The following is a 13,459-nucleotide window of genomic DNA, read 5'->3' on the forward strand; positions in this document are numbered from 1 at the left end:
GGGGGGGGGGGGGGGGGGGGGGGGGGGGGGGGGGGGGGGGGGGCCCCGAGTTTCATTTCAGGGATCTTAGCCGAATGACCACAAACACTACCAGAAAAACAGGTTCAAAAGAACTGCGAGATGCCTGGGAAGAATTTTGACCCCATTTTCCCCAAGATCTAATTTTGCTTGACATTTAAAAGGCTTCATAATGCTCCTTCATGACCTCCGCAGGGTACTCTGCGTCCGCCCCGTCCTCCTGTGAGCGGCTTCAGTCCTGCAGGAACTCGCACCGCTGGCTGAAAACCCCTGTCTACGTAAGGCCAGCGAACCTGTCTTATTAGGTTTAGGATGATGCATGTCAGTAAGACGACACTGTTCCCTCCGTGGTTTTCAAACTGCAATTTGCTTTTTGACTGCCCGAGTTGACTAGATGGAAAATGGCAGATCCCAACAGTGCACTGCGGGAAAATGATTTTTAGGCCGAGCTCACAAAACGCGGCTGCAGTACGTAGGCAGAACAGCACAATTCAATTAGGATGTGTACTACATACAACACACCGCTCCTAACTGCTGTAGAGCCGCAAGCCAAACTGTAATCATGAAAGGTTTTATAAGCCATCATTCTCCCCTTTAGTCAGGCTGGGCTGCTGAGAATACCTCCGTGACCCCCAGAGAATTGGGATTATAATCAGGAATCGCTCGCTGTATATATCATGCCAGTTCTGCATCCCCCAGCCTTTCAAAGTTAACAAGGCTGCATCCCACTCAGGGGAGCCGTGAGTTCTCGGCACTGACATTTGTGAAATATTGCTTGGAACAAAGCCCAGGAGGCACTTGTACAGATTAATAGCAGAGGTTAAGCCCACCGTCCACTTTGACACGGGTTGGCAGAGCTGAGCAAGGGGAGCCATGCTTCGAAGCAAAGTTTAGGGAGAGCTATAGGACGACTTGGCTATTATTAAAACAAATATGGTTTGGGTTTTATTTACAGCCAAGAAAGAAATGTTTTCTTCTCAAAGACTCAACAAACATTCAAAAACAGCATCTGATATTTACAGTTCGTATTAGATTTTTAGTAGAGGAAAATGGAAGAAGCCAAGAGTCCTTTGGAACTATCCTCATTAATATTATGACTTTGGAAAAGAGCACGCGAAGAGCTCTACCGACAAAGCCACACAGTCCAGACGTGGTCGGACAGAAACTTCACTTACCGTGTTTGAACACTCCAATTAGGAGGGACTTATCTGCTTCCTTATCCCACCAATCTGTGGGGACTTCCGCATGGAAGGGTTCAGGGATCCACACATCAGCCTCACTATAAAGACAACCGTTCACATAATGTTCGCAACACACGTAAGATTAAAAAAGGATCCCGGGTAACCACAAACACGGTACACGGACTCACACGCCCCCTTCCCACAACAAGCATCTGGGCGTCGTCGGGGGGGGGGGGGGGGAGCGGGCAAAGGTTAAAAGAAAGGGTGTCGGGCAGTCGCTTTCTGCCGTAGCCAGAAATGAACTTCATCGCACGGGGCCCCGTTCTGAAGGTCACCTCAGAACACCAGCCATGCACCTCACACCTTTTTATATGACACGCGCACATCCGCACACGCTTTCCCCGACGACCGTCGCGCGCCCCCGTGCTCCCAGGCGCAAAAATGGAGATGCGGCCCCGAGGGTCTCTGGAGGTGCCGAAACCCAGCCGGCGGTGTTTCCCGACCTCCCGGATTATGACGCGGAGGCACAGAGCGGCGTGCGTTTGCACTAACCTTGAGTCAGCACCCTCTAAAATCTTATCTGCCTGGTCTCCTATAACTTCTTGTCTTAGGTAGTACAGCATGCGGACACGCAGCAGGACCCTGGAGAGGAAGACAGAGGGGGGAAAAAGTTCTTCACTTCAGGACTGTTTGCCAACAGTGGCTTTTTGGCAGCTGCTGCTGTTCATCCATCATCCTGCCAAGGCTGATTAGCCATGCTGTATGGTAGGCTTGAAGCGTGACAGATGGTGGCACATAATCACCTCTGTGTGGTGCTTTCTGCTGGCTTCCAACAGGCCTGCCTGGCAACCGCTCGCGCTGCACAGAGAGGGACCGGGCTCAGCCCAGCCCAGGCGCACTTCATTCCGTCCTACCTAGTGCAGCTTGTGAAGTTTAGACACGTACCCTACCACTGCCTCTGAAGTATTGAAGCAAGTTTGTAAACAACTGAGCAGATGGCTTTCAGTAACTGTTCTGCTTCATTATCTCATAAAATTTCCTCAGCTGCTGCCTTAATACCATTTTTGGAAGCACATCAGAAGTTGTAGGAATAAACGAGATATAAAATCTGGTTTTACTACCTTACAATAAACCCTCAATATGGAATGTCAGGTTTTTCAGATTATACAACTTTGCTTCCGAGAAAGGAAGATGGTGATGGGGGTGTGGGAGGGGGTGGGTCCTCACTCTTCTCCCTGAAGGAATATTAAGCATTATTTATTCTTTCTAGTTTACGTTACCTGGAAGCCTAGGCTGTAGCTTAAAAAATAATGGCACAAAGGAGGTTAAAATGCGTCCGACTCCTTGAAGTTCTTAGTCATTTTCAAGGAGTAAGTTTCTGAAAAGGCTTGGAATTCTAGGTACCAGAGTTTCAATCGCGTCTGGATTTCTTCGGTGGCATAAACTTAGTTCTTTCAGTAAAGCCCCCCTGGCAAATCCCGAAGGCCCACGTCTACTCTGAATCCAGCATCTCCTGCTGGACATCCCCTGACCCGCATTCAGGACTGGTATCTGACGAGTGCCTAAGTGCTGTCCCCTAGCTGGCTGATCCCATCACTCACTCACAGAGCTTGTTACTGCCCACGTGTCACGTCTGCAGATACTAGCTCCTCTGACCTTCACGATAATCCTACGATGAAGCGGGGCACCTTACAAGTTCCATTTCACAGACGTGAAAACTGAGAGTCACGGAAGACCGGTGACCTATCCAAGGTCACAGGGTCACCTTGAGCATGGACCACTTGGGAGTAGGCCTCCTGACTCCAGCACTGCACACACTGTCTCTCAGGACGTGGCAAGCGTCCTTGAAAATATCAAAATGACAAATACGGGCAGTTTCACCAAAACAGACTACTCCCGCACACACGCCCAGGTACCCCGTGATACGCCTTCCTCTCCACCAGGTGTCTGCTTTTGAGCACCGGGGACTCTAGATAGACAGGGTGTGAGGCTGGAAATACCTGAGTACGCCCCACGGCAAAATTTTAATTTTTTCGAGAGTTTTCTTTCGATAGGATTAAAAACTGGCTGTGCCACACTGAACCGGCAAAAGGAAACTAACAGTATGGCACTCCATGGCTGCCACCTCACTTCTTCTCTGGTTAGAGCCCTTACGGGCCAGGACCTGCTTAGAGAGGATGCTCAGGAAAGGCAGTTACACAGGAAGCACTCTCCACCCCTGGCCGGATTCTGTTTTTCACCAAAACTCAGCACAGTGGCCATGAGCGGAATGGATTCGCTCCCTTTTCTTATTTTTAAAATGTTTGTTTCTGGGAGGAAGGAGAGCACAAGCCGGAGCGGGGGAGGGGCAGAAAGGGGGAGGGAGGAGGACAGAGCTCCTCCCAGCAAAGCAGGCTCTGCACTGACAGAAGAGAGCCCGGTGCCAGGCTCGAACCCACACACCGTGAGATCGTGACCCGAGCCGAAGTCGGACACCTAACTGACTGAGCCACCCAGGCTCCCCGGTTTCTCTCCCTTTTGATAGAAGACAAAATTTTCTTCTTTGGGAGGAATCTTAGTTATGTGGAGGCTTTCAAGAGCTAACTGTGAGTGTCACCTCTCTTCTAGAGGAAAAATTCGAACCAGTGCAACTGGCAAGCTCAGTGCCCCTGTGGAACACAAGGTGGGCACCAGCAGGATGGTGGTAGGTACCACACAGGAGATGGCCTCCGACCCTAAGGAGTCTGCCCTTGGTAAATCCGACAGACCAGCCTACTAACGAGTCTCCCCAGACTTCATTCACATTTGACTGGCTGTCCCACTAGTGACCGTTTTCTGGACCTGTACCCAGTCCAAGCCCATATATGGCAATGAACTCTCCTGCCCCTTCATCTCCTTTAACCCGAGACAGTTCCTCTGTCTTTGTCTCTTGAAACTTTTGAAGAGAACTGACTGGCTATTTTCTAGGAGGCCCCTCAATTTGCGTTTCTTATCCTCTTACCAGTCACGAACCTCTCCCCACTTTAGGCCCTGAGAAGTCTCGAGGCAAGATCTATCGGGGAGAAAAAGGGACTCCTCACGTGTTCCAGAGAGGGGACGGCAAGCCTTGCCGGTCTTCTCCTGCGACCACGGGCAAAGAGCACCCTAGCTACGTCTCACATACTAATTAGGGAGGGGACTCCACAAGAGTCCGCTACTGATCTCAGAACGGGAAATTGAAAACTACTGCCCCTGTCACTCTAGGACCCGGGCACAGGAGCCACTGTTCCCACACTGAATCACTTCACTTCCGGTTTGTGTGCCTCCAGAACTCAGAGGGCTATTGACCCAAAGCTGACACAAACCACAGGAAACAGAAGTTTTCTAATAGCTGTAAGTGGGGCAGCATTTTAGGGAGAGCTATAATGCCACAGCAGTAACAACAAAACCGTTTCTGAGGCACCAAAATGGTCTGAGGTAATGGTTTTAAAGACTCAAAAAGGAAAAATTTTGTCAGTCAGAATCTAGTGACAGCGATCAAAGGTAGTCCCCAAAAGCACTACCATATTTACGAAGGGGAAAGAACCACCATCACTGCAAGCCCGGAGCAGCAGGGGCTCCCCGGGAATTATGTCACATGAGGCTCGGGTGACCTCATGGAGAAGGCAGGCATCCGAGGGGGTGGGGGTCACCGAGAGCAAGGGCACTGCCCTCATCTGTTCTGGACTTCCAATCTAGCTCTGCCCCCCTAACTAGCTGAGGCCCTAAGTACCAGAGTCTCCATCTCCTTGTCAGGCAAACGGGGAGGAAAGAAAAAGAAGGAAGGAAGGAAGGAAGGAAGGAAGGAAGGAAGGAAGGAGAGAAAGAAAGAGAGAGAAAGAAAGGAAGGAAGGAAGGAAGGAAAGAAGAGGGGAGAGAGGGAGGGAGGGAGGGAAGGAAGGAAGGAAGGAAGGAAGAAAGGAAGGAAGAAAAGAAGGAAGGAAGGAAGGGAGGAAGGAAAGAGAAAGAAAGAAAGAAAGAAAGAAAGAAAGAAAGAAAGAAAGAAAAAGGAAGGAAGGAAGGAAGGAAGGAGGAAGGGAGGAAGGAAGGAAGGAAGGAAGGAAGGAAGGAAGGAGGAAGGGAGGAAGGAAGGAAAGAGAGAGAGAGAGAACAAAAGAAAGAAAGGAAAGAAGGAGGAAGGGAGGAAGGGAGGAAGGAAGGAAGGAAGGAAGGAAAGAAAGAAAGAAAGAAAGAGAGAGAGAAAGGGAGAAAGGAAGCAAGGAAGGAAAGAAGGTAAGAGAGAAAAAGAGAAAGAAAGAAAGAAAGAGAGAAAGAAAGAGAAAGAGAAAGAAAAAAAAGAAAGAAAGGGAGAAAGAAAGAAAGAAAGAAAGGAAGGAAGGAAGGAGGAAGGGAGGAAGGAAAGAGAAAGAAAGAAAGAAAGAAAACCAACCTAACAGCACTACTTGTCTCAGACAAGTCAAACGGATAATCCACGTGAGGCACCCACGGGAAGCTGTGCTCAGACTTCTGTGGCTACTTTGGAAGAGAGATACACATTTCTTTATATCCTGCTTCATCCAGGTGAGATCCTGTTGCAGAGCTCTGCGCGGCTAACAGAAGTGAGTCCTAAGGAGGGCTGAGGAACTTGCCCAAGGCCACACGAAGCTACAAGTGGCAGAACTGTTCGCTGCTGGCCCTACGACCGGTTCTCGAAACGGCAGGCTCAGGGCACGGGACGAACCGCGCACGCGCCGATGCTAGTCTAATGTGTGGATCGTTAACAGAGCTCCAAGCAATGACATAAATTCAGATTTAATATTCTTCAACGACATACAATCAGTTTCTGGAAGGAAAGATACGGAATATGATTCTAAGCTTACAGGTAAGAAAAAAGGACCCACCGACTGAGGTGCTATTAAGCAAAAGATTCCAGGTAAACTCCCCAGTCCCTCTGCTGAAAGCAGTCGGTGGAAGGTGGGGTCATATAAAGCTGACGGGAGCTCTCTAACAGGCCTTGGTTAAAACTTAGTTATCTGCAACATTCTCAGCAGCATGACTCACAGTCGCGGAGAGGAGCCCATCACCCCAGGCGCCCACTGACAGGTGAATGGAGAAACAAAATGCGGTGTACGTGTCTAACGGAGTATCATTCAGCCATAAAAAGGAAGGAAATTCTGTGGATGAACCCTGAAAATGTTATGCTAGGTGAAAAAGGGCCAGACACAGACAGACAAGTACCGTCTGATTCCACTTATGAGGTACCTAGAACGGGCAAATTCACGGAGACAGAAAGGAGAACGGCATTTGCCAGGGGCTTGGGGCAGGGAGGGAAGAGAGCAAGCTACCGTCTAGCAGGTACAGAGTTCACACTGGCATCAACAACAAGCTCTGCGGTATAGACAGCGCCGATGGGTACGTGGCATTCTGAAAGTAATTAATGCCACTGAGTTGTGCTTACAGATGGCTAAACGGGAAGATTGTGTTGTGCACCGACGACAACACAAAAGCCAAATCAGGCTTCTGAAGCTATGATATGATTGGCGTGTGACTTGGCACCATGTTTCAAGGAAAACAGTAAAGGGGCGCCGGGGTGTGGCTCGGTCGGTCAGGCATCCAACTTCGGCTCAGGTCGTGATCTCACGGTTCACGGGTTCGAGCCCCACGTCGAGCTCTGCGCTGACGGGGTGGGGCCCAGTTGGGACTCTCTCGGTCCCTCCGTCGCTCGCACGCGCTCTCTCTCTCTCTCTCTCTCAAAAACATACGTTAGAAACAAGGACACGTACTAAAGTTGTAGCAACACAGTATTACGGCTCAGCAGCCAACGTCACACACCCTTCGGCAACGTACTTATTGCAGTGGTGCTTCAGGTGTTTCTTGTAGCTGTCCTCCTGGAACAAGGCATCCGGGTTGCAACCCGCCAGCCAGTCGGCATCCTGCACCACCGGATGGGTGCTCTGGGCTTTCACCTTCTTTCCTTTCCTTCCCCTGGGCACCGGGGCCGATAAACCTAGAGTCGTAAAAATAATAATAATAATAATAATAAATAATAGCAACAGCAGCAACAAAAGTTTTGTACAACCCCAATTACAGTGTCAGACTGGGACATTTCCCCACATGTGTGGCAGGGAGATATGGGGTCTAGGTTGTGTCACAAGGGTCCTGGGTGGCTTTCCGGGACCCTGCGGCACAAACGACATGAAGCGGACCTACCAGAATGGTTGACCAAGGCTCGCGTCTGGCCGTCCGCCGTGGGCGTGATCAAATCCCAGATGAAGCTTTTGATATTCTCATCCCCCTTGTAATGATTGAGGCAGTACACGAGGATGGCCCTGCAGATGGTTTCGACGTCTTGCTCAGTGAGCTGACGCTTGTAGCGCCCGTGCGAAAGGATGTCTGTCCACCGTCCCCAGCTGCAAAGCAGATATTCAGCATGTAGACGGTGCCTTTCAGTTTAGATCTGGGGCTTTACTTTCACAGGCAGGCAGCAGCGTCAGGGAGGCCTTGGCCGAGAGGGGCACAGGGCCCGCCCTGGCAGGCCCTGCCGTTTGCCCTGGCCTGGGCCTCTCTGGCTTCTATGTACTCAGTTCCTCAAACTGCAGGGCTAATCCTCACCTTCAGGCCTTGGGACACGCTGCTCTCTCTGCATGGAACTCTCTTCTCCCTGCCCAGCGCCGGACTCTCTCTCTTACCCGGGCTAATCCGCGACGTCCACCCATTAAGTCACGCCGCCGTCTGTGGGACCCCCTCTTACATTCCCCCTAGCCTCAGGAGCGGGAGACAGTACTCGAGCTGCCAATTCAAGGACAGACCCGCTGCTGACTCTCCCTTTGCACCATCCTCCCTGCCACAGTACCCTCACTGTTGATTGCCGCTTCCGCTCGTTCACCTTCCCTGAGGCAGGGCCCTGACTGTCCTACTCATAGGTGCATCCCTGGTGTCTGAGTATCCTACCCAGTGCCCCGCCTCCAGGAGGCGTCTACTACATAGTGATGCCTAGAGGAGGAGGGCAGCCCTTTCCTCAAAGACACCGCACTCGAAGCATACTTCTTAGCTTTAGGAGTCACTGATAGATCCCATTTCTAAAGCTATTGGCAAAACTCTCAGCTACTAACTTTGATGGTTAGGTTGAAACATACAAGCAGGTGCAAGTAGCAAAGGGCTTGGGTATCTGTCCTGCTGAGACACAGAATGGGCTTCAGCTGAACTTCATTTATTCCATAAGAAATCACTGATTTGACACTCATTTTGTGTCTGCTAGCATCGCACTCTTCCCCGAGGACACAGAGAAAAGAGTCTCGGGCTTCGTGGAGCTCTAACTGGGGCTCTCACAGGAGAGGGCTGCTACTCAAAGTCATGAGACAACATGATGGGTGTGATGGAACGTGCAGACCAGAGTCTCTGGTGCAGGGCGCCGAGGTGATGCCTGTGCTGATGTCGACGACAGGAGCTGTTGGGCAGAGCAAGTCTGTGTACTGGGTGTGTGTGTGTGTGTGTGTGCGTGCGTGCTCACACTCTAGGCAGTGGAAAGAACTTCTAGAAAGACAGAGATGAGACAGAGCATGGCACACTGAAGGAGATGAGGCGGTCTATCCCAACAGAAGCCTGAGCTACCCACAGAAAGGACCAACAAGACACATAAGGGCCAGATAAGAGCCCTGTAGGCCAGATTAATAGAGAGTTTGTGTTTATTCTGAACTTAATGATAACCCACTGGAAGAACTAATCAAGAGCAGGATATCACCAGACCTATAGAAAAATTATTTTGGTGGCAGTTTTTTTTCTGACTGGAACTTGTCTGCAGTCCCACAGTGTGCTAGAGAACTCTTTGGAGATTCAGGTATCTACCTTACCATCATTCAAAGCACTGGGTGGCGTTTCACACAGATTTCAGAAATGAATTAGATGTGGCTCCTGCCTTTCAGAGACATGTTGTCCAGCAGGACAAACACGACACATTGGGAGTTGAAATAACCACCCCTGGATGTTTGAGATGAGCTGCAAGACCTTCAGAGCCAAGACGATTGCCTTTAACAGGTTTTTGTAACAGAAAAAAAGTACCGAAAGACTACTATAGTCACAAACTGCATGTGAAGCTATAACAGGAAAGGCATCTGTGGTCTTGAGACTTCATTCTACGTTATTAGTCACCGACAGGTAAGTCTGGATCTGACATCGTTCCTTAAGGGCCAAAGCTGTGCTCCTTCCCATCCACGAGGATCCGAACAACCGTGAGCACCTTTACCAAACAACCCTGGGCCCTGTCAAAGTTGCTGCGAAGTCATTTGCTTGGCTGCACCATGGGGAGTCACAGAAATCCAGACACACAAAAGATACCTTCTCTACGCTGGTCAGAATTTGACATTTAGAATGAAATTCTGTGTTTCACATGAGTCTGACTCACCCATAGACGAGCAGATTCTTCTCAACTCTAAAGCACTCACTCCTCGCGTAGCCCTGGGACCTGTCCTGGGGCCGCCGCGGCTTCGTGCAAGGCTTCTCTTCGGAATCACTTTCCAAGTCTGAAAACTCCATCAGCTCGTCTTCTTTCACTGCACTGTACAGCCTGGTTTGCTTCCTCACTCTTGGAGTGTCAATAACCAGGTTGTTCTAAAAAAGACAGCAGATAACTTTGAAACTTCTAAAAAAGCACCCTTGGCTTGTAGTAGATAGGGTTTGAGCAGGACCTCTCACTCACCCTCCCGTTTAAGGCATCAATATCCAATTCAGCCTTCTTAGCCCACTTTTGCCAGAAATTTGGATCATCCAAGGAAATGTCTGTCCTGTTTCCAGATGCAACAAAACTGGCCTAAAGGGGGAAAAATATGCATGACTTTCAGATGCTTTTCTCAGAGGCAAAATGCAAAGCAGTTTTCATTTACTTGGTCAGCCAAACACGTATGTGTTCTTGCACTGTGTGCTACATGCGGCAGTCTGTGGGCGAGGATGAGAGACCGTCCCTCAGGCAGCTCTCTGTCCAGGGGTTTCAACAGATCAGGAAGCAAAAGATGACAGTACAGCGTGATCAGCGACAGGTAACAAAGGTACGTACAGGTGCAACTGATATACAAAGGGGGGGCGGGGCCCTAGCCAGGTTCGCGAGGGGGTGGAGGTGCAGGGCGGGCACTGCTGGGACAGAGAACTGGCTCCCCAGAATATAATGCCTGGACCAGACTGTTAAAAGCTCACAGACCAGGAAAAGTATGTGGAACCGTTCACGACAGAGCATGTGCAAAGGCTCAGAGGAGAAGCAAGGCAATTGTGTCATGTGGCTGGTGATAAAGGTAGTCAGGGGAGAGCAGCGAAAGGTCAAGCTGGTGAAGCGGGCAGAAACCAGGCCATGCGGGGCCTTGCATGTCCCGTTAACGGGGTTCTGAGGTAGCAGGGAACTCTTTCAAAATGGAAATAACCTCAAGATGGACACAGTCGTATCCAAAGCCACCTGTCAGAGAGATCCTACTGATGTCCTGGGGCACGGGAGGGTTGAACAGGCTAGTAAAGTAATTTACACAGGGAACGGCGAAGACTGAAAATGGCTCCGGCAGAAGTGGACAAAAGGAGACAGGCTAGAAATGCGTTCTTTAAAAGGTAAAATGAAAGGAGTTAGAATCTGGATGGATGTGAAGCATGGAGGAGAAAGAGGAGGAGGAGGAGGTCAAGAAAACCCTCAGCAGCCAAGTCTAGCCTCTGAACGGCATCACTCAGGCAAACAAGCAGGCTGTGAATGTGGGCATGTCCACAGGGTGGAGGGATGGGAATGAGGTTCTGCACATACTGAACCTGAGGTGCCTGTGAGGACAGAGAACAGAGCCTGAGAAGAAACTGGAAGACGTGAGAGAGAAGGTGCTGGGTCACAGAGCCCAGAGAAGGGAGCCTTTCAAGGCTGGCGTGGCCGGGGTGACTAGATGTCCGAGCAAAAGGAAGGAGACGGACCCTGATCTCACACCACACACCAAGATTCACACACAAGGGACCAAGACCAAAATGTCAGAGTAAAAACCGTAAAGGAGCAAATCTGTGTGACCTTAGGTTAGACAACACATCAAAAGCACGAATAATGAAAGAAAAAGATGGGTAAATTGGACTTCAATGAAATTAAAGACCATTAAGAAAAGACTAGGAGAAAATACTTGCAACCTGTATTACCTAATGAGAAACTTTTATCTACAATATATAAAGAATTCTTAATATTCAACAATAAAAGACAAGTAACTCTAAAGATTTGAATAGACATTTCCCCCCAAATGATACACATATGGCTAACAAGCACATAAAAAGATGCTCAATAGCATCAATGAGTGCAGATCAAACCAGAGTTGGGTATCACTTCACACTCACTAATATGGCTAGAATCAAGAAGTCAGAAAATACAAAGTGCCAGTAAGGACGTGGAGACATTAGAACCCTAAAACACGGCTGGCGTGAAGGGAGAATGGGGCAGTCACTTTAGAAAACAGTCTGGCAGCTCCTCAAAGGGTTAAGCACAGAGTTAACACATGACCCCGCAATTCTATTTATGGGAGACACAGAAGAGAAATGAAAAGATGTGTCTGCACAAAAACCTGTTCGTAAATGTTTGTAACAACGTCATCCACAATAACCCAAAGGTGGAGACAACCCACGTTTCGTTTTCAACCAGTGAATGCATAAACAATCCCAGTGTCCATTATCAACTGCCGAAAGAGGTGCTTCTATGAAGAGAACACCATTCAGCAAAAAAAGGGAAGGAATTACTGATACATGCTAACAACACGGATGAATCTCAAAAAACCATGCTAAGTGAAGGAAGCCAGACACAAAAGACCACATGTTGTATGATGCCATTTTATGAAATGTCCGGAGCAGGCAAATCTATAGAGGCAGCAGATTAGTGGTTGCCAAGGACTTGGCAGGGGAGGGGAGGGGAGGGGAGGGGAGGGGAGGGGAGGGGAGGGAGGAGGAAGAGGAGGAAGGGAGGGAGGAGACGCTGACTGCTAATGGGCATGGGGTTCTGGGAGATGGAAATGTTCTAAACTTAGATGTGGTGATGGCTGCACAAGTCTGCAAATATGGTAAAGGCACTGAATTGTGCACTCAAAAATCGGTGAATTTTATGGTAAGTAAATTACATTTCAAGAAAGCTGTTAAAAATAAAGGTGTAAAGTGGGCCTGGGTGTGGATGGGTGGAGCGACGTGTAGCGGGGGCCCTCAGAAGGCGCTCTCAGTCAAGCGGTGGTGACCTTCACCAGAGCTGGTCTGATGGCAGGGGGAGGGGTGCAAGCTGGAGGTGGAAAAATAAGCAGAAAGGGAGACCGTGGGGACAGCTGGTACAAATAACACTCGTGTGGATTTTAGCTGTGAAAGAAGGGTTATGGAGTTGTAGCTGCAGGGCAAAGCAGATGAGAGGCTTTTTAAAGATAGGAGTGGCTTGACTGCTGTTACAGGCTATGTCAGGAAGCAGGATCTCAGGAAGTACGATGTCAGAGCTCAAGAAGTAGAGAGCATGGGGTCAAGGACACAGGTAAAGGATTAGGCTGGGAGTGGGGGAGCTGACAGGAGGCCAAGGTGAGGATGACAACCAGTGCCACATACAGAGAAGGGGACCCAAGACACACACAAAGAACCTTCTATGCATCAAGGGTTCCACGGGGAGTTAATAAGTAATTCTTAACTCTCAACTACAAAGCAGATGGTACATGTGCACCTGGTGAGCACTTTATAAGGTCCTGCTTTATGTGAACTCTGTTACACTTCTATAGAAAACCTGCCTCTTCAGGTCAGTTCGCACCTTAGCAAACGTGGAACCTTTGCCTTCAGACTCAATGGTGATAGTGTGGGTTCGCCGCAGGAGAATCTGGTCAATATCTTCTTCGCAGAACTTAGACCCTTCGTCCTCCTCATCCATGAGTGCACCGTAGGCCCCCTTTCGCAGAAGATCCTCTATTTCTTTCTTGGAAAGTTGTTGGACCTGTTTTAGAGAGAGATTTAAAATAATTTAGAATTGAAATGTTTTAGACCACACAAATGCTTCGTTGTACCCAAGGAGGATAAACCTGACATAGAAAATGTAAGGGCGCCTGGGCGGCTCAGTCAGTTAAGTATCTGATATCGGCTCAGGTCATGATCTCACAGTTTGAGAGTTTGAGCCCTGCATCAGGTTCTCTGCTGTCAGCACAGAGCCCACTTTGGATCCTCTGCTCCCCACCTCTCTCTGTCCCTCCCAGGCTCATCCTCTCTGTCTCTCTGTCTCTCTGTCTCTCTGTCTCTCTGTCTCTCTCTCTCTGGAAGGAAAGAAAGGGAAGGGGAGGGGAGGGGAGGGGAGCAGAGGGGAGGGGAGGGGAGGGGAG

General features: G+C 49.5%; 1 protein-coding gene across 5 annotated transcripts in view; it reads right to left on the bottom strand.

Moving 5' to 3' along the window:
* The window catches only part of CHD7 (chromodomain helicase DNA binding protein 7), a 190,168-nt gene that overhangs the window by 16,065 nt on the left and 160,644 nt on the right, over positions 1–13,459 (bottom strand). For all 5 annotated transcript variants that reach the window (XM_049633368.1, XM_049633367.1, XM_049633365.1 and 2 more), the window contains 7 exons: positions 12,901–13,080; positions 9,832–9,942; positions 9,538–9,743; positions 7,347–7,546; positions 6,984–7,143; positions 1,752–1,841; positions 1,194–1,297 (listed from right to left, as the gene is read on the bottom strand). In XM_049633368.1, coding sequence (XP_049489325.1) covers positions 1,194–1,297; positions 1,752–1,841; positions 6,984–7,143; positions 7,347–7,546; positions 9,538–9,743; positions 9,832–9,942; positions 12,901–13,080 — 1,051 coding nt within the window. The remainder of the gene's footprint in view (positions 1–1,193; positions 1,298–1,751; positions 1,842–6,983; positions 7,144–7,346; positions 7,547–9,537; positions 9,744–9,831; positions 9,943–12,900; positions 13,081–13,459) is intronic.

This window comes from Panthera uncia, chromosome F2 (assembly GCF_023721935.1).
Source record: "Panthera uncia isolate 11264 chromosome F2, Puncia_PCG_1.0, whole genome shotgun sequence".
NCBI classification, from domain to species: domain Eukaryota; kingdom Metazoa; phylum Chordata; class Mammalia; order Carnivora; family Felidae; genus Panthera; species Panthera uncia.